Consider the following 21551-nt stretch of genomic DNA (forward strand, 5'->3'; position numbering starts at 1 on the left):
AGTCTGAAGCAAACCGGAGACCGACAATGCCTCTTACCCACCCAAAATCACACACACACTAGCCACACACACACACTAGGCACACACACACTAGCCACACACACACACTAGGCACACACACAATAGCCACACACACACACTAGCCCACACACACACACACTAGCCACACACACACACACACTAGCCACACACACACTAGCCACACACACACACACTAGCCACACACACACAAGCCAGCACACACACACACACACACACACACAGACAGAGACACACACACACACACAGACAGAGCCACACACACACACACACACACACACACACACACTAACACACACACACACACACTCACACACACACACTCTAGCCACGCACACACACACACCCACACACACACACACACACTCACACACACACTCACACACACTCGCTCACACACTGACGCACACACACACACACTGATGCCACACACACACACTGGCACACACACTAGCCACACACACACTAGCCACACACAGGCACACTAGCCACACACACACACACATAGCCACACACACACACTAGCCACACACACACACACCACACACACACACTAGCCACACACACCACACACACACACACACACTCCCACACCCACACACACACACACACACACACACACACACACACACACACACACACACACACACACACACACACACACACACACACACACACACACACACACACACACACACACACATACACACACACACACAGACACACACACACAGCCACACACACACACACTAGCCACACACAGGCACACTAGCCACACACACGCACACTAGCCACACACACACCAGCCACACACACACACCAACCCCACACACACAAGCCACACACACACACACTAGCCACACACACACACACTACACCACACACACACACACTAGCCACACACACACACACACTACCACACACACACACACACACTAGCCACACACACACACACACTAGCCACACACACACACAACTAGCCACACACACACACTAGCCCACACACATACACTAGCCCACACACACACACACTAGCCACACACACACACTAGCCACACACACACGCCACACACACACATGCACATAGCCACACATACACACACACCACACACACACACACTAGCCACACACACACATACACTAGCCACACACACACTAGCCACACACACACACTAGCCACACACACACTAGCCACACACACCACACACACACTAGCCACACACACACTAACCACACACACACACTAGCCACACACACACTAGCCACACACACAAGCCACATACACACTAGCACACACTAGCACACACATACACACTAACTGCCCACACCCTAGCCACATATAGACTGTATCCAGTAGCATTTTGGAGAACTGCTGTAGATTTGGGAGGAACAACAGCAGCAGCAGATTAGCAAGAGATACGACTGATTGGCTCTAGCCCAAGTGGGAGAGAAGTGAGTCAGAGGGGTAAAAACAGTTGAAAACTGAGGAATTTGCTTTGTAAATTGGTAAATCAGGCAATTTATCAGTCAATTTAAGCAGGACAGCTCTTAGCAAGCGGCCTTGTGAGTGAGCAGCCTTGTGAGGGAAGTGCCCTGTGAGGGAAGTGTGAGTCTTTGGCTCGAGAGTCTTTGGCGAGGAGGCTGAGGAGAGGAGACCATGCAATAGGCTTGAGAGGTAGAGACGAAAGAAGGAGATGTCAGGCAAGCTGATTCAGTGCGATGCTTGCAGTATGTGGGAGGTCAAGGACACCGCTGGTGCCTCTGGCTGCTACAAATGCGAGAAGTGCATCCAGGTAGAGCTCCTGAAGGGCCGTGTTGGGGAACTGGAGAAGCAAGTGGATGACCTCCAGTTTGTACGAGAAACGGAGTCGTTCCTAGACAAGTCCTACAGTACGATTGTTACACCTAAGGTACTGGAAGAGAGAAGGTGGGAGACAGTGAGAAAGGGAGGGAAGCATGGAATGCCAACGTCCCCGGGTAGTGTACCACTTGTAAACAGGTTCATCCGCTTAGAAGCTGTTGGGACAGAAGACGTGAGCGGCGGACTGGCTTGCGATGCGAATAGGGCTGTTGAGCCAAAACCAAAAAGGCCTAAGGCAGGCAAGGCCATTGTAGTCGGAGACTCCATCGTGAGAGGTACGGACAGGGGTTTCTGTGGCAACAGACGGGATGCGAGGATGGTGTGCTGCCTTCCCGGTGCCAGATCCAGGATGTCACGGACAGAGTGCAGAAAATCCTCAAGGGCGAAGGTGAACATCCGGAAGTGGTAGTACATGTCGGCACAAAATATGTTGGAAAAAAGGGGATGAATATTCTGCAGCGTGACTTTAGAGAGCTCGGAAAAATGTTGAAAAGCAGGACCTCCAGGGTTGTTATCTCCGGTTTGCTTCCAGTTCCCCGTGCTAGCGAGAGCAGGAACAGGGAGATACGGGACCTGAACGTGTGGCTGAGGAACTGGTGCACGGGGCAGGGATTTAGATTCTTAGATCACTGGGATCTGTTTTGGGGTAAGGGGGAACTGTACAAAAGGGACGGATTGCATCTTAACAGGTGTGGGACCAGCATTCTGGCAGGCAGGTTTGCCACTGCTACACGGGTGGCTTTAAACTGAATAAGGGGGGTGGGGTGTTGAATGGGATAGTGGAGGATGGAGTTAAAGGGAAAGGGTTTCTTAAATGTGTGAGCGTAGAGACCGAGGGGTGTAAAATGAGGGTAGAAGAAATAGGTAGCAAGGTGAAAAGTAAAAGTGGCAGGCAGACAAAACCAGGGCAAAAATCAAAAAGGGCCACTTTTCAACATAATTGTATAAGGGGTAAGTGTTGTAAAAACAAGCCTGAAGGCTTTGTGTCTCACTGCAAGGAGCATTCGTTATAAGGTGGATGAGTTGAATGTGCAGATAGCTATTAATGACTATGATATAGTTGGGAACACGGAGACATGGCTCCAGGATGACCAAGGCTGGGAGCTGAACATCCAGGGATATTCAATATTCAGGAGGGATAGACAGAAAGGAAAAGGAGGTGGGGTAGCGTTACTGATTAGAGAGGGGATTAATGCAATGGAAAGGAAGGACATTAGTTTGGAGGATGTGGAATCGGTATGGGTAGAGCTGCGAAACACTAAGGGGCAGAAAACGCTGGTGGGTGTTGCGTACAGGCCACCTAACATTAGTAGTGAAGTTGGAGATGGTATCAAACAGGAAATTAGAAATGCGTGCGACAAAGGCAAAACAGTTATAATGGGTGACTTCAATCTACATATAGATTGGGTGAATCAAATTGGCAGGGGTGCTGAGGAAGAGGATTTCTTGGAATGTATGCAGGATAGTTATCTAAATCAACATGTAGAGGAACCAACGAGAGAGCAGGCTATTTTAGACTGGGTATTGAGTAATGAGGAAGGGTTAGTTAGCAATCTTGTTGTACGTGCCCCCTTGGGCAAGAGTGACCATAATATGGTTGAGTTCTTCATTAGGATGGAGAGTGACATTGTTAATTCAGAAACAATGGTTCTGAACTTAAAGAAAGGTAACTTTGAGGGTATGAGATGTGAATTGGCCAAGATTGACTGGCAATTAATTCTAAAAGGGTTGACGGTGGATATGCAATGTAAGACATTTAAAGACTGCATGGATGAACTACAAAAATTGATCATACCAGTTTGGCAAAAGAATAAATCAGGGAAGGTAGTACATCCATGGATAACAAGTGAAATCGGGGATAGTATCAAAGCGAAGGATGATGCGTACAAGTTAGCCAGAAAAAAAGCAGCATACCGGAGGACTGGGAGAAATTCAAAGACCAGCAGAGGAGGACAAAGGGCTTAATTAGGAAAGGGAAAATAGATTATGAAAGAAAACTGGCAGGGAACATAAAAACTGACTGCAAAAGTTTTTATAGATATGTGAAAAGAAAGAGATTAGTTAAAACAAATGTAGGTCCCTTGCAGTCAGAAACAGGTGAGTTGATCATGGGGAACAAGGACATGGCAGACCAATTCAATAACTACTTTGGTTCTGTTTTCACTAAGGAAGACATAAATAATTTGCCGGAAATAGCAGGGGACCGCGGGTCAAAGGAGTTGGAGGAATTGAGTGAAATCCAGGTTAGCCGGGAAGTGGTGTTGGGTAAATTGAATGGATTAAAGGCCGATAAATCCCCAGGGCCAGATAGGCTGCATCCCAGAGTACTTAAGGAAGTAGCTCCAGAAATAGTGGATGCATTAGTAATAATCTTTCAAAACTCTTTAGATTTTGGAGTAGTTCCTGAAGATTGGCGGGTAGCAAACGTAACCCCACTTTTTAAGAAGGGAGGGAGAGAGAAAATGGGGAATTACAGACCAGTTAGTCTAACATCGGTAGTGGGGAAACTGCTAGAGTCAGTTATTAAAGATGGGATAGCAGCACATTTGGAAAGTGGTGAAATCATTGGACAAAGTCAGCATGGATTTACGAAAGGTAAATCTTGTCTGACGAATCTTATAGAATTTTTCGAGGATGTAACTAGTAGCGTGGATAGGGGAGAACCAGTGGATGTGGTGTAGCTGGACTTCCAGAATGCTTTCGACAAGGTCCCACATAAGAGATTAGTATACAAACTTAAAGCACAAGGCATTGGGGGTTCAGTATTGATGTGGATAGAGAACTGGCTGGCAAATAGGAAGCAAAGAGTAGGAGTAAACGGGTCCTTTTCACAATGGCAGGCAGTGACTAGTGGGGTACCGCAAGGCTCAGTGCTGGGACCCCAGCTATTTACAATATATATTAATGATCTGGATGAGGGAATTGAAGGCAATATCTCCAAGTTTCCGGATGACACTAAGCTGGGGGGCAGTGTTAGCTGTGAGGAGGATGCTAGGAGACTGCAAGGTGACTTGGATAGGCTGGGTGAGTGGGCAAATGTTTGGCAGATGCAGTATAATGTGGATAAATGTGAGGTTATCCATTTTGGTGGCAAAAACGGGAAAGCAGACTATTATCTAAATGGTGGCCGATTGGGAAAGGGGGAGATGCAGCGAGACCTGGGTGTCATGGTACACCAGTCATTGAAGGAAGGCATGCAGGTGCAGCAGGCAGTAAAGAAAGCGAATGGTATGTTAGCTTTCATTGCAAAAGGATTTGAGTATAGGAGCAGGGAGGTTCTACTGCAGTTGTATAGGGTCTTGGTGAGACCACACCTGGAGTATTGCGTACAGTTTTGGTCTCCAAATCTGAGGAAGGACATTATTGCCATAGTGGGAGTGCAGAGACGGTTCACCAGACTGATTCCTGGGATGTCAGGACTGTCTTATGAAGAAAGACTGGATAGACTTGGTTTATACTCTCTAGAATTTAGGAGATTGAGAGGGGATCTTATAGAAACTTACAAAATTCTTAAGGGGTTGGACAGGCTAGATGCAGGAAGATTTCCCGATGTTGGGGAAGTCCAGGACAAGGGGTCACAGCTTAAGGATAAGGGGGAAATCCTTTAAAACCGAGATGAGAAGAACTTTTTTTCACACAGAGAGTGGTGAATCTCTGGAACTCTCTGCCACAGAGGGTAGTTGAGGCCAGTTCATTTGCTATATTTAAGAGGGAGTTAGATGTGGCCCTTGTGGCTAAGGGGATCAGGGGGGTATGGAGAGAAGGCAGGTACGGGATACTGAGTTGGATGATCAGCCATGATCATATTGAATGGCGGTGCAGGCTCGAAGGGGCCGAATGGCCTATTCCTGCACCTAATTTCTATGTTTCTATAACATTGGTGAGCATCAGTTGCAGGGCCCGACCATGAAATGCAGGGGGAGTTACTTCACTGTATTTACTGACATCTACTTACCTCTGGACAATAGCAGCCTGCGACACACTTCTGCTCAGAGAGGTCACATTGGTGGCTTTGGCCGAGGTCCGAGCAATGACCACAGCCGTGTCCACATGTTCGGTGCTCAAATGGACTGTCACACTTGGCATCTGGGAAAAGTGATCACATCAAAAACATACAGAGAACACGGGGAGTTATTGGATGGAGGCAGAGAGAGCGAGAGATGAGATGGGGGAGAACAGGGGATGATAGAAAGGAACCACGATATAACAAGAGAAAAACAGAGAGATTGTTCTATGAGGATGTGATACGGTGGAGAAGGTTGGGAACATAATTGCCTCTTTAAGGTTGTTATCTCTCTATATCAATAGACAATAGGTGCAGGAGTAGACCATTCGGCCCTTCGAGCCATTCAATGTGATCATAGCTGACCATCCACAATCAGTACCCCGTTCCTGCCTTCTCCCCCCTTTATCACTATAAAGTTTAAATAAAACATGTTGCTGATCAGCAACCTATCCATATATAGGATACTAGGTTGAGCTTAGGCACCAAAGGCCAGTGAACCTCACGTTAGTGGTGGGAGGGGACTGAGGATCGGCCAGATTTGGAACAGCTCTGACTGAATAGAGATCATCAGGAACATGTCTTTCACAATATTGGTCACGTGACTGACACGTTGACGGGGATACATAAAAGGGCACAGAGTGCTCGAGTAACTCAGTGGGTCAGGTAGCATCTCTGGAGAACATTGACAGGTGACGTTTCGGATCGAGACTCTTCTTCATTATTCCTGATGCTGGGGAAGTCCTGAACTAGGGGTCACAGTTTAAGGATAAGAGGGAAGTCTTTTAGGACCGAGATGAGAAAATCATTTTTTACACAGAGAGTGGTGAATCTGTGGAATTCTCTGCCACAGAAGGTAGTTGAGGCCAGTTCATTGGCTATATTTAAGAGGGAGTTAGATGTAGCCCTTGTGGCTAAAGGGATCAGGGGGTATGGAGAGAAGGCAGGTACGGGATACTGAGTTGGTCATATTTAATGGCACTGCAGGCTCGAAGGGCCGAATGGCCTACTCCTGCAACTATTTTCTATTCTATGTCTATGTCTATGTTCAGATATTGGATACAAGGTATTGAGAAGGTCACAAATGGTCGGCTAGTCTGCAAGGTGAGATCACTTGGGATCCAGGCTGAGTTCACGGCCATTCACTCTCTACGTAAATAATATGAATGTAGTTGTCGTGGACGGTAAGACTATGAACATCACCGACATCAGTGGTGTTGTGGACAATGAAGAGGATTACCACAGGATCAAGGTCAACAGGGAAATTGGGCTAAGAAATGGTTTAGATTAGTTCAGTTTAGTTTATTGCTACATGTACCGTGGTACGGTGAAAAGCTTTTTATTGTGTATTATCCCATCAGCAGAATGACTATACATGATTACAATCAAGCCATCCACAGTGTATATATACAGGACAAAGGGACTAGCGTTTAGTGCAAGATAAAGTGCAGAAAAGTCCATTTAAAGAACCAAGGATCTCCAATGAGGTACATGGTGGCTCAGGATCGCTCTTTGATTGGTGAAAGGATGGTTCAGTTGCCTGATAGCAGCTGCGAAGAAACTGTCCTTGAATCTGGAGGTGTGTGTTTTCTTGCCTGATGGGGGGGGAGAAGAGGCAGTCTCCGGGATGAGACTTGTCCTTGATTATGCTGGTTGGCTTGCCGAGGCATCTTGACGTGTAGATGGTAGATAACGTTTAATTCATACAACTGAAAGGTGTTGCATTTCTGGAAGTTAAACCAGGGCAGGATTTACACAATGAATGGTAGAGCTTTGGGGAGTGTTGTAGAACAGAGACCTAGGGGTACAGGTGCCAAGTTCCCTAAAGGTGTTAATATTGACCAAATTAAAGACACCATCAAATGGAGGATCCCTGCATTTGTCAATGGAAATTTGCAGGCTGTGAATGGCGCAGACCAGTCTGGGCATCAGTTTGATATGTAAGGCTGAAAGATCCAGGAATTCTCCTCATTTCCCTTCAATTGATAAAATGTATATAAACTCTGCAAACAAACTTAAATGCATAGAATTGATTGGATCTCTGCAAGAGCCTTGTATTTATTGTAAATAATGTTGCGAAACAGTTACCCTGTTAATTGTTGATTGGTTGACATGTTAAGCCCTGTCTGGTTTGTTTGAATCCCAGGGTAAATGTTGCATTATTTAAGTTTTGTTAGCTTCTTCTGGAAGCCTCTTCTGCAACAATGTAAGGAGATTCTGTTATTGGTCTGTGTAACTGTCAATAATGTATTGTTGTAATGTGTTATGGTTGATTGGATTGTAAACAGACCATCCCTCTGTAGTTTGGCCCCTCAAGGTTCGGGGACCTATAAAAGACAGCCCTCACGAGGTCCTTTGTCGATCTTCTGGAAGAACGCTTGGGACTGCGTGACCTTTTGGAGTGCTTCTGCTTGCACGAGGCTGAAGGGCTTGGCCAGGCAGATACAAGGATCGAACCTGCAGTGGTTTAGGTATTGTATAGGGTAATTTGTTGTGCTATCCAAAAATAAAGATTAGTTGTTCCAGTGCTTGAATCAGTGATTTATTGACTGAACTAGACTGGGGGGGGGGGGGAAGCTTAGAAAGAGCTCAAGAACAAAGGTGGTGACACAGGTGGACAGTATGGGGACAAGGTTTCACATGCTGCCTTCCTCAGTTAGACCATTGAGTATAGGAGCTGGGAGACCTGTTGCAAACGTACAAGTCATGGACAAGTTGGATTGAAAGGCCTGTTCCCGTGCAGTTTAAATACTGTATGACTATGAAGTACATAGTTATAATAAATAATAGGGAACTATTCGCATGGCAAAGGTGGAGGGAAATCGAAAGATGATGAGAGGAAGGGATGGCGGATGGAAGGGAACAGGGCTGGGAAGCAAATTGTGGTACCAAGATTGGGGAGGGAAGGGTGTTATGCAGATGAAGGAGGTGTAAAGAATTGGGTGATGAGGGCAGGGGAGCTCGAAAGGGGTGGGGAGGAGTGCCCAATAGATGAGAAGGGGAGCTGCGGGAATACCTGGAAATTTACCTGAAACCTAATTCAGTCGTCAGCTCTCGCCCCAGCCATTCCCTTCACCTATTTCTACTAGATTTATCCCCTCCACTCCATCAGTTGAAGAAGGGTCCCAATCCAAGACCTCATCTGTCCATTACCCCACAGATGCTGCCTGATCCACAGTGTGTTTTATGCGCAGGATTCCAGCATCTGCAGTATCTTGTGTCTCTTTAGATTAGTGCTCTCTGGTGGATGACACGGATGTGGTGGGCCAAAGGGCCTGTTTCCGTGTGGTACGACTGACTCTGAAGTGGATGACCACATGTTTTCCCCACAATATTCCACATCTGCTCGGTTGATGTTTTTACACATATAACCTGTCTAAATCTCTCTCTGTGCAGACTGCTCTCAGTCCTCAATGTGGCGTTTGTGGCGAAAGGGATCAGGGGGTATGGAGAGAAGGCAGGTACAGGATACCGAGTGGGATGATCAGGCATGATCATATTGAATGGTGGTGCAGGCTCGAAGGGCCGAATGGCCTACTCCTGCACCTATTGTCTATGTTTCTCAATGCCACCTATCTTCATCTCATCAGCAATCCTAGACATGTTACCCTCACTTCCATGATCCAAATTGGTGGTAAGTTAGAAGGTCAGTGGCTGGACACAGGATCTCCTCAGGTCTTGGCCTGTTCCAGACAGCTCCAACCTATGCCATTGTTTATCCCAGGGCCAGACTTAGACTGGAAGAGGGCTGCATCTGATCAAATATTTAGGATGGGTATTGGTCTATGATTTGACTGCCACAATATTGATGTGAGCAGTTAGATGATATGGTCATCCTTTGGTTAAAGAGTCCAGAGCATGGAAACAGGCCCTTCGGCCCACGCTATCCATGCTGACCATTGGCATACTGGGCTAGTACCATTTGCCTGCATTGACCCATTTCCCTCTAACCCAGTGATTCCCAACCTTTTTTTGGCCATGCCCCACCTACTCACCTCTAAAATCCTGATGCCCCCCATGTGGTGATACATAATTCTTATCATTTAAAAAGTGAACTCCGTTTCAGCTGAAGAAGCTTAAAACGCCAATACCTTGGTTGTAATAACTACACAATAAAGACCTTTTTTACCCCAAAACAATTATTTACTCAAAATAACATCTGAAACATAAACTACATATGTTTACCTGATGGAAAATCCTAAAAAATAAAAATCGAAAATTTGGACCCAGACCTCAGTCGCGCTCAATTGCCCCCCTTAAAAATCAAATTGCCCCCCTGTGGGGCGTACGCCCCACGTTGGGAACCACTGCTCTAACCCCTTCCCATCCATATATTTGACTAAGTGTTGTAATTGTATCCATTTCTATAGCTTCCTCTGGCAGCTAATTCCAGATACAGACCGTCTTCTGAGTGAAAGAATTGTTCCTGAGATTCCCCTTAAATCTCTCCCCTCTCATCTGAAGCCTATACTTGCTTCTTTTAGTCATGTACTTTGGGAAAAGGACCACCTCCTTTCCCAACCCCGCCAGGAGTGTTCCTCTCCTCCCACCACTGGCCCTGACTACTCCCCCACCTTCCTGCTTCACCAGCCTCCAGCAGACCCACCATTACGGAAAGCCTCACACACCCTCCTCACCTGCGCACTCCATTTGGTGACAGACTCTGGACTCCTTCTCTCGCCCTCTGCAGGGTCTCCCCCCAAACAGGGGTCCATGGGCAAGACGATATCGGTGCTGCACTGGGGAACTGCACGAGCACGCTGACCATTCACTCCACAGGCTCAGCTCACAGTCAACTAAAGGAAACAATTAGGAGAAATACGTGACACGTAATGTTTACAAAAGTGCCGCTGACCACTGACTGACAGCGAGGACCCAATGGACACAGGCAGGTTCCAGTTCCAGGGTCACAGGCGTGGCTGACTCTAAACCAACATCACAATTGGTCAGCGAACTGTTCATCTCAGGGCCAGGTGGTCTGGGCAATGGCTGGTAGACCATGCAGACATAGAAAATAGGTAGCTATCTGAACGGAGCTATAGCTGACCGCATCTCCCACAGACATGGTCACCAGGACACTGACCACTCCCTGATCTCCACATGGAGTCATACAGCGTGGAAACCTGCCCTTCAGCCCAACTTGACCATGTCTGACCGGCGTAAAAATCACGCCATTTCTACCTTTTAAGTTGCTCCTGGTTTAAGGGAATGGAAAGAGAAGATCTTCCCTCATCACCGCTCAGCCTCCTTGCGGAAGCCCCACTCATCAAATGGTGAAGTAAGGAGTTTGGACCTTGACTGGTCATTGTGGGCATGTCAGGTATCTGGGCATCCACAGCAAATGGAGAATAAATGCTGGCGTCAACACTGTCCACAACCTGACAAAATACCCGAATGTGATCACCTTTGGGGAGAGTGAGCCAAGATCCAAGTGGCAGACGTACCAGGAGTGGAGGCAGCACAGACAACATGCATACTGACCTGCACATGGCTGGTTGTAACACGGCTCCACTTCCTGCCGCTCCTCCCCAGTGTCCGAGCAGCTTCTGCTCCTGTAGCCGGGCCCACAGGTGGGACACGCACTCCACTCCGACCAGTGGCAGCTCTCACCATCTAATTAACACAAACAACAGGACACTCGCTCTTTAATTCCTCCACAATCACTGTCACACACTCACTCTTTTTTTTCCTCTCCATCCATCCCCCCCCCACCTCTCTCTCCCTCCCTCCCCTTGCCTTCCTGCACACTCCTTCTCTCCTCCTCTCCTTCTGTCTTCATCATCCCCACCTTGCCTTCTCTCTTTCACCCTCTCTCGATCATAGACTAGTTAAGCATGCTGAGATGTAGTTACCTCTGCAGAGTTGCTAATAAAAGACTTTGGATTCTTATCACTTTGTGTGAGCCTGGTCATTATTCAACATGGTGTCAGAAGTGGGATTCCAACCCACGCCTCCAATCGCAGTCCAATTTGTTCCATTTACTGCTGCCCTTTGTGTAAAGACAGAGAAACATAGAAAATAGGTGCAGGAGTAGGCCATTCGGCCCTTCGAGCCTGCCCCGCCATTCAATATGATCATGGCTGATCATCCAACTCAGTATCCTGTACCTGCCTTCTCTCCATACCCCCTGATCCCTTTAGCCACAAGGGCCACATCTAACTCCTTCTTAAATATAGCCAATGAACTGGCCTCAACTACCTTCTGTGGCAGAGAATTGCAGAGATTCAACACTCGCTGTGTGAAACATTGCCACTCATGTCTAAAACAATTGCCTTCTCGTTCTGGATTGCCCCCTCGTTCTGGATTGCCCCATCCTGGGAAAAAGACTGTGACCATTCACCTTCTTGATTCTCTTTCCCTGCACAAGCTCATCCTTCATCCTCCTATGTCCTTCAGCCATCAGTCCACAATCTTCATCGACCTGTCCCTGCTGCTCCTTCCTTTGTGTCTTTCACGTCATAAACTTTACCTTCCCATCTCGCCATCCATGTGCTGCCTGATGTTCCAGTTCCCAGCTCCCTGCCACTCCATATCCCTCCATTCCCTGCGTATCCATGTGTCTATTTAAAATCCGCTTGAACACCACAGTTGTATCTGCCTTTGGTCTCACTGTCTCTCCCTCAAGTTCCTTTCACACTCTCCCTCCGACTGTCTCTCCCTCTGTCTACAATCTTTGATATTTAAGTTTAGCAGGAGGAAGAGTGCAGACCGCAGGATCATTGGGCTCCACTCCTGGGAAGGTGGGACCTGCCCAAGAGGGATGGGTTACACCCGAACTTCAGGGAAACTAATATCCACACAGGGAGGTTTCGGTTTAGGTTTCCCCTCCAATCGTCTTCCACCCTCAGTGTCACCCATTCCCTCTTTCTCTCGGAGTGAGACTCTCTCCCTCGGACTCCCGTGCCTCCATCATCCAGTGCCGACCACCTTACCTGGGCAGTGTGTGCCGCTGCAGTTCCTGGTTTGAAAGCTGAGACCTTCACAGTCCAGGCCCAGGTTGCGAGGTGGAGGGTTGATACAAGCCCGTGTGCTGGTCTGCATTCCCCAGCCGCAGGTGACTGGGCAGTCAGACCACGGTGACCATGGTGTCCACCCTCCGTCCACTAGACAGGGAAGACAAAGAGCCATATTAGGTGTGCACCTTTGTCTGAGGAATGTAATGTAACCTGCACCTTTTCTCCAGAGATGCTGCCTGACCTGCTGTTGCCCCAGCTTTTTGTGTTGATCTTAGGTGGACCATTGCACTACCTGCTCTGGTGGGACGACTGGCCTGGCCTGGCCATGGGATCAAGTTAAGTGAATCGATTTTGTTCATTTAATCAGGTAATGTTGAAAAATACGCCACGATCTAGCTGAGGCCTCGAGTACACGGGGACTACTCTCGTGCATGAAGGAGAGTTACAAAGACCTCCTACGACCTCGTGTCGACCATGCTGCGAGTACGAGTCGAGGGCAAACTCGTCAGAACTCGCGGATTAGTTTGCCCAAGTGGGATAGCCACTTAACTTTCTCTTGAAAACATCCAGTGAATTGGCTTCCACTGCCTTCTGTGGCAGAGAATTCCCCAGATTCACAACTCTCTGGGTGAAAAGGTGTTTCCTCATCTCAGTCCTAAATGGCCGACCCTTTATTCTTAAACTGTGACTCCTGGTTCTGGACTCCCCCAACATCAGGAACAGTTTTCCTGCATCTAGCCTGTTCAAACCTTTAAGAATGTTATATGTTTCTATAAGATTCCCTCTCATCCTTCTAAATTCCAGTGAACACAAGCCTAGTTGACCCTTTGTTTCATCAGTACGTGGGGAATTGGCGCAGAGAGGAGCATAGATCAGCCTTGATCATATTGAACGACGGGACAGGTTTGAGGAGCCGAGTGGTCTGCACTAGCTCCTCTCGTCGTGTTCTGGTGATGGGACTGCACTAGCTGGAAGGCTCATCCACAAATCTGGCACGCCTGGCTTCTCCGGACTGGGCCTGGTTCGGGACGAGGAATGCACTTGGGCAGGACGACTGTGGGAGTGGAGTTCTTAATCCAGTGTGTCCAAAGTCCGGAGGCATGCGGTCTTACCTCGACATTCCAGCGGTTGGCAATAGATCCCCTCTGGTGTACACAGGCTGTGGACAGGATGGAAATAAGATGTAAGGTGTGCCCTGTCAAATCTGGCCGGCCCACAGCTCAGACACGAGAAGCCCAACTGTCCCCACATTACACAGATCCTCCACATCCCAACACACCCATCTCATGCTCTCCTGTCCACAAAGCCCCAAACATTTCCACACCCCATCCCCAGTCACCCCAATCTTGCCCCACACCACCGCACCCCAATCCTGCCCCACACCACCGCACCCCAACCCTGCCCCACACCACCGCACCCCAATCCTGCCCCACACCATCGCACCCCAACCCTGCCCCACACCACCGCACCCCAACCCTGCCCACACACCACCGCACCCCAACCCTGCCCCCACACCACCGCACCCCCAACCCTGCCCCACACCACCGCACCCCAACCTGCTGCCCCACACCACCGCACCCCAACCTGCCCCACACCACCGCACCCCAACCCTGCCCCACACCACCGCACCCCAACCCTGCCCCACACCACCGCACCCCAACCCTGCCCCACACCACCGCACCCCAACCCTGCCCCACACCACCGCACCCCAACCCCTGCCCCACACCACCGCACCCAACCCTGCCCCACCCACCACCGCACCCCAACCCTGCCCCACACCACCGCACCCCAACCCTGCCCCACACCACCGCACCCCAACCCTGCCCCCCACACCACCGCACCAACCCTGCCCCACACCAACCCACCCCCCCCTGCCCCACACCGCACCCCAACCCTGCCCCACACCACCGCACCCCAACCCTGCCCCACACCACCGCACCCCAACCCTGCCCCACACCACCGACACCCCAACCCTGCCCCACACCACCGCACCCCAATCCTGCCCCACACCACCGCACCCCAATCCTGCCCCACACCCCAATCCTGCCCACCACCACCGCACCCCAATCCTGCCCCCACCACGACACCCCAATCTGCCCCACACCACCGCACCCCAACCCTGCCCCCACACCCACCCCCCACCACCCCAACCTTGCCCCACACCACCGCACCCCACCCCTGCCCCACACACCACGCAACCCAATCCTGCCCCACACCCACCGCACCCCCATCCTGCCCCACACCACACACCCCAATCTTGCCCCACCCCGGTTCTGATCACACACAGTGGTGCCCACTACACCTAGAGTATCTCACTCCTTCATTACACTAACTCCAGTCCACAATCCCACCCCCATTCACCATGTCCTATCACCCCACCAACTCACACCCACTCTTCATCTCACCCTCAACACCCCTGTGCCCTCCACCGCCATCTCTTGAACCTCACCCTAAAACCACTGCATGCCCACCCCCTGCATTGAGTTTCTGCCCTCCACTCCCTGCTTTTGACATTCACCCACACTCCACCCATCTACTATCCACCACTCCCTCGCCCTACAAGATGTCTGCACTGAGTGCTGTGGTCTTCAACGTGTCGACTGAGGTTGTGGTGAACCAGGTTCAGTCACGACTTGCAAAGGGGATGAGGTTAAGGTTGAAAGGTGCAGTGTGTGTGGAGGTGGAGTACGGACAGCATGAAGGGTGAAGTGCCTGGTAGTGGGCAGCATGCGGTCGGTGCTCACACTTGTGTTGGGCCTCACTGCGACCCTGCAGGAGACCACGGGACAGCAGCACTGGGATGGGGAAGTCAAGATGATGGAGTCTAATCTAGTCTAGAGTGAGGTGTTGCACTTTGACAGGTCAAATGCAAGGGGCAGTAAACAATTAATGGCATGACCCTGAGTAGCATTGATGTAGAGAGAGAGAGAACTTGGTATCCAAGTCCCATTGCTGCCTGAAAGCATCAACACACGTGGATTGGGAGGCAGGAAACATGTTCCCGATGTTGGGGGAGTCCAGAACCAGAGGCCATAGTTTAAGAATAAGGGGCAAGCCATTTAGAACGGAGACGAGGAAACACTTTTTCTCAGAGAGTGGCGAGTCTGTGGAATTCTCTGCCTCAGAGGACGGTGGAGGCCGGTTCTCTGGATACTTTCAAGAGAGAGCTAGATAGGGCTCTTAAAGATAGCGGAGTCAGGGGATATGGGGAGAAGGCACTGATTGGGGATGATCAGCCATGATCAAATTGAATGGCGGTGCTGGCTGGAAGGGCCGAATGGCCTACTCCTGCACCTATTGTCTATTGTAGAGAAGGTGTACAGTATGCTTAGAGGGTGCGAATTACTCACCACTGTCTGCATTCGCCAACAAACCAGCTCTCTCCAACCTGCATCTCCTGCTCTTCGTGAAGACACAGGGCTGGACACGGGCCCTGGTCACATGGTTTGGTCTCTGCTTGATGCTGCCCACATTTCCTGTCAGGTGATTGCGATGTTGGTGATCTACAAAAAAACAATGGTTCATAGAATGGTGCTGTCAATGGGACAAATGATCAGCAGTTTTGCTCCTCTCCACCAACTCCTCCCCGTCTCCCTCTCAACCTGCATATCTGCACATCCCACTTCCTGCACTCCCCAGCCCCTCACTCCACACCCAACGTGTCCCCTTATCCCATCCCGCCAGATAATTAACGAATGGCGACGGGAGAGCTTGGGATCATTTCCTCCAGATAACTGGAGATAAAGGGAAACGAGAGCATCTCAGACGAGAATGCAGAGGGTGGTAAAGAAGGAGATGAGATGAAATGTTGGAAGGCGAGGAAGAAGGGAGAGGAATAGATCGCAGGATTAAGAGGAAGCCTTGTTAACATCACAGTTACTGATAGAGTCATGCAGCGTGGAAACGGGGTCAAGGTAAAGAGCGTTCACATCGCGGCCCTGTCTCCACCAAATCTTTCCACCTCCGCGCACAAGAAGCCACAAGAAGCCACAAGACAGACACCATTGTATGCAGATGCCGAGAGGTTGTGTTCAGCTCTGGCTCAACAACCTCTGATCTTGTGAGTGGACTCGATAAGAAGAAGAGTGTGGAAACAGGCTCTTCCACCCAACTTGCCCACACCGACCAACATGTCCCATCTACTCTAGTCCAACCTGCCTGCATTTGGCCCATATCCCTCTAATCCTGTTCTATCCATGTACTTCTCCAGGATCAACTGGTTGACCTCAGGCCTTTCATCGTCATAGTCGTACAGCATGGAAATAGGCCCTTCGGTCCAACTATTCCATGCCAACCAACATGCTAAGCTAATTCCACTTGTCCGTGTATGGCCCATAACCCTCTCAACTTTTCTTATACGTGTGTCTATGGAAGTGTCTTTTAAATGCTGTTATTATATCCGAGAGTGTGAACACAAGTAGGAAAAGTGGTAAAGGAGGCATATGATATGCTTGCCTGCATCTGTTAGACTAGAGCATTGAACACAAGGCTCAGGAAGTCATGTTGCGACATTACAGTACTTTAGTTAAATCGCATTTGGAGAATTGAGTGCCGTTCTGGCACCCCCTCAGGAGGGATGTTAGGCCTTTGTTAAGGGGGCAGAAGTGGTTCACCAGGATTTTCACTGGATTAGGGGGTATGAGAGAGGCCAAGGAAACCTGGCGCAGCGGAGACTAAGGGGAGAACTGATAGCAGTGCACAAACCTATGGGGCATAGATGGGAAGGAAGCTGTGGAAGAGGGTTTTGTAGAAGAGTTTAAAAGACATTTGGATGAGTACATGGATAGAGAACATCTAGAGAACAACAGAGGGTAGTTGGGCCAGAAGCTAAATTTGAGGGAGTTAGATGTGGCCCTTGTGGCTAAAGGGATCAGGGGGTATTGAGAAAGGCAAGTGCTGGATACCGAGTTGGGTGACATATTGAATGGCGGTGCAGGCTCGAAGGGCCGAATGGTCTACTCCTGAATTTCTATGTTTCTATCTAGAGGGATACGGGCCAAACATGGGCAACTGAGACTAGCGGATTGCAGCCGACCAGTTTTCTGGCACCGAGCTACCACTCTCCACTCCCCCAACATCTCCCACCCTCCATCGACACCCGTCTCACCGGAAGCGGGAACGGACGCCAGTTCCACAGCTGAGACTGCAGGATGACCAGGTGGACCACTGACTCCACGCACAGTCCGGGGCCGCGCAGGTGAGGTTGGAGCAGGTGATCCAGCCCTCGGCACAGGTGCAGTTGTTGCAGTCGACCTGCTGCCTGCTCCCCGGTGCCCAGGCGTTCCCCAGCGAATCCGTGCACTGGCACTGCCAGGGTGCCACACACGCACCGTCCTGCAGCAGGGCACCTGTAAACAGTGGGCCATGGTGAGTCGGGTTCATTCGTCAACCTTGGCCATTAGTCACTTGGTCAAGGATCAGCTGGGGAGGAATGAAGAGCCCTTCTGGGCCGAAGGCGGATGTTATTTATTCAGGGATGCGTTAGGGTTGGGGTTGAAAGGAATAAGTTACATTCAACCTTTATAAAGGCAAGTTAAGTCAAAACACGAGCCCTGCTGTGTTCTGGTCACTGCGTATCAGGAAGAATGTGACTGCCTTGCAGCAATACTGAGGAGATCCAGGAAGGGGAATTTCAGCGCAAGGTTAGATTGGAAAATCTGACGATGTTCTCCATGGAGCTAGGGGGGAGGGGGGGGGGGGGGGGGGAGAGGGGAGACAATAGACAATAGGTGCAGGAGTAGGCCATTTGACCCCCCGAGCAAGCACCGCCATTCAATGTGATCATGGCTGATCATCCACAATCAGTACCCCATTCCTGCCTTCTCCCCATATACCCTGACTCCGCTATCTTCAAGAGCCCTATCTAGCTCTCTCTTGAAAGTATCCTGAGAAATGGCCACCACCGCACTCTGAGGCAGAGAATTCCACAAACTCACAACTCACCGTGTGAAAAAGTGTAATCTCCGTTCTAAATGGCTTACCCCTTATTCTTAAACTGTGGCCCCTGGTTCTGGACTCACCCAACATCGGGAACATGTTTCCTGCCTCTAGCGTGTCCAAACCCTTAATAATCTTAAATGTTTCAATAAGATCCCTTCTACATTCCAGGGTATACAAGCCCAGCCCATTCTCTCAGCATATGACAATCCCGCCATTATGAAGGCCAACATGCCATTCGCTTTCTTCACTGCCTGCTGTACCTGCAGGTTTACTTTCATTGACTGATGAAGAAGGACCCCCCAGATCCCGTTGTACTTCCCCTTTTCCCAACTTGACTCCATTTAGATAATAATCTTCCTTCCTGTTTTGCCACCAAATTGGATGACCTCACATTTATCCATGTTAAATTGCATCTGCCATGCATCTGCCCACTCACCCAACCTGTCCAAGTAACTCTGCATTCTCATAGCATCCTCCTCACAGTTCACAAATTTGCTAACGTTACTTGTGATCCCTTCATCTAAATCATTAATGTATATTGTAAATAGCTGTGGTCCCAGCACCGAGCCTTGCGTTACCCCACTAGTCACTGCCTGCCATTCTGAAAGGGACCCGTTAATCCCTACTCTTTGTCAGGAGAAAGGGGGGGGGGGGAGGAGGTGAGAGAGGGGGAGGGGGGGGAAGGGAGGGGAGGGAAGGGGAGGGGAGGGGAGGGAAGGGGAGGGAGGGGAGGGGAGGGGAGGGGAGGGGAGGGGGGTGGGGAAAGGGGAGGGAAGGGGAGGGGAAGGAAAGGGGAGGGAAGGGGAGGGGAAGGGGAGGGAAGGGAGGGAAGGGGGGGGAGGGAAGGGGAGGAAAGGGGAGGGAAGGGGAGGGGAAGGGGAGGGAAGGGGAGGGAAGGGGAGGGAAGGGGAGGGAAGGGGAGGGAAGGGGAGGAGAGAAGGGGAGAGGTAGGGGGAGGGGGAGGGAGAGATAGAGAGGGTGTGAGTGAAGTATAAAATCATGAGAAGTCAGAGGGAGGAAACAGGCCCTTCAGCCCAACTGTGTGTGTAAATGATCATGTGCTTGAGCCTGTGGCACATGTTGCTGGGCCTGGGATTGTGGGTTGGAGGTTGGGCTGGCAGCAATTTGTGAAACGTTTACGTACCGTCAGGGCATCGACACCCTGCTTCACACTGCCCGGTGTCGGAGCAGGCTATTCCACTCTGGAAGTCAGCGCAAGCACGGGGACATCTGTTGGCACAATCCACATACTCTTGGCCAGTGGGACAGGCATCAGCACCTAGACAGGATGTGATCAAGAAAGGTATACGAAGGCTCTATCACCTTCTGAAAACAAAGAGTATAGCATCACGTCCTAGAGCTCAACCGTCCAGAATTAGCCATCAATACAAACCATATAACCATATAACAATTACAGCATGGAAACAGGCCATCTCGACCCTTCTAGTCCGTGCTGAACACGTATTCTCCCCTAGTCCCATACACCTGCGTTCAGGCCATAACCCTCCATACCTTTCCCGTCCATATAACTATCTAATTTATTTTTAAATGATAAAAACAAACCTGCCTCCACCACTTCCACTGGAAGCTCATTCCACACAGCCACCACTCTCTGAGTAAAGAGGTTCCCCCTCATGTAACCCCTAAACTTCTGTCCCTTAATTCTGAAGTCATGTCCCCTTGTTTGAATCTTCCCTACTCTCAGTGGGAAAAGCTTATCCACGTCAACTCTGTCTATCCTCTCTCATCATTTTAAAGACCTCTATCAAGTCCCGCCTTAACCTTCTGCGCTCCAAAGAATAAAGCCCTAACTTGTTCAATCTTTCTCTGTAACTTAGTTGCTGAAACCCAGGCAACATTCTAGTAAATCTCCTCTGTACTCTCTCTATCTTGTTGACATCCTTCCTATAATTAGGCGACCAAAATTGTGCACCATACTCCAGAATTGGCCTCACCAATGCCTTGTACAATTTTAACATTACATCACAACTTCTATACACAATGCTCTGATTTATAAAGGCCAGCACATCAAAAGCTTTCTTTACCACCCTATCTCCATGAGATTCCACTTTCAGGGAACTGTGCACAGTTATTCCAAGATCCCTCTGTTCACCTGCATTCTTCAATTCCCTACCATTTACCATGTACGTCCTATTTTGATTTGTCCTGCCAAGATGTAGCACCTCACACTTATCAGCATTAAACTCCATCTGCCATATTTCAGCCCACTCTTCCAACTGGCATAAATCTCTCTGTAGACTTTGAAAATCTACTTCATTATCCACAACCCCACCTATCTTAGTATTATCTGCATACTTACTAATCCAATTTACCACACCATCATCCAGATCATTGATGTACATGACAAACAACAGTGGACCCAACACAGATCCCTGTGGCACCCCACTAGTCACTGGCCTCCAACCTGACAAACAACCATCCACCATTACTCTCTGGCATCTCCCATTCAGCCACTGTTGAATCCATCTTGTTACTCCACCATTAATACCCAACCATTGAACCTTCTTAACCAACCTTCCATGAGGAACCTTGTCAAAGGCCTTACTGAAGTCCATATAGACACCATCCACTGCTTTACCCTCATCCATTTCCCAAGTAACCTCTTCAAAAAATTCAAGAAGATTAATCAAACATAACCTTCCAGGCACAAATCCATGTTGACTGTTCCTAATCAGACCCTGTTTATCCAGATGCTTATATATATATTATCTCTAAGTATCCTTTCCATTAA

At 49.4% G+C, this 21551-nt stretch overlaps 1 protein-coding gene across 1 annotated transcript in view; it reads right to left on the bottom strand.

Annotated features, from left to right (window-relative positions):
- The window catches only part of sspo (SCO-spondin), a 214785-nt gene that overhangs the window by 51407 nt on the left and 141827 nt on the right, over positions 1-21551 (bottom strand). The window contains 8 exon segments of the mRNA XM_055633417.1: positions 5856-5986; positions 10541-10699; positions 11385-11516; positions 12836-13006; positions 13972-14018; positions 16210-16362; positions 17967-18207; positions 19944-20078. Coding sequence (XP_055489392.1) covers positions 5856-5986; positions 10541-10699; positions 11385-11516; positions 12836-13006; positions 13972-14018; positions 16210-16362; positions 17967-18207; positions 19944-20078 — 1169 coding nt within the window.

This window comes from Leucoraja erinacea, chromosome 4 (assembly GCF_028641065.1).
Source record: "Leucoraja erinacea ecotype New England chromosome 4, Leri_hhj_1, whole genome shotgun sequence".
Taxonomy (NCBI): Eukaryota; Metazoa; Chordata; class Chondrichthyes; order Rajiformes; family Rajidae; genus Leucoraja; species Leucoraja erinaceus.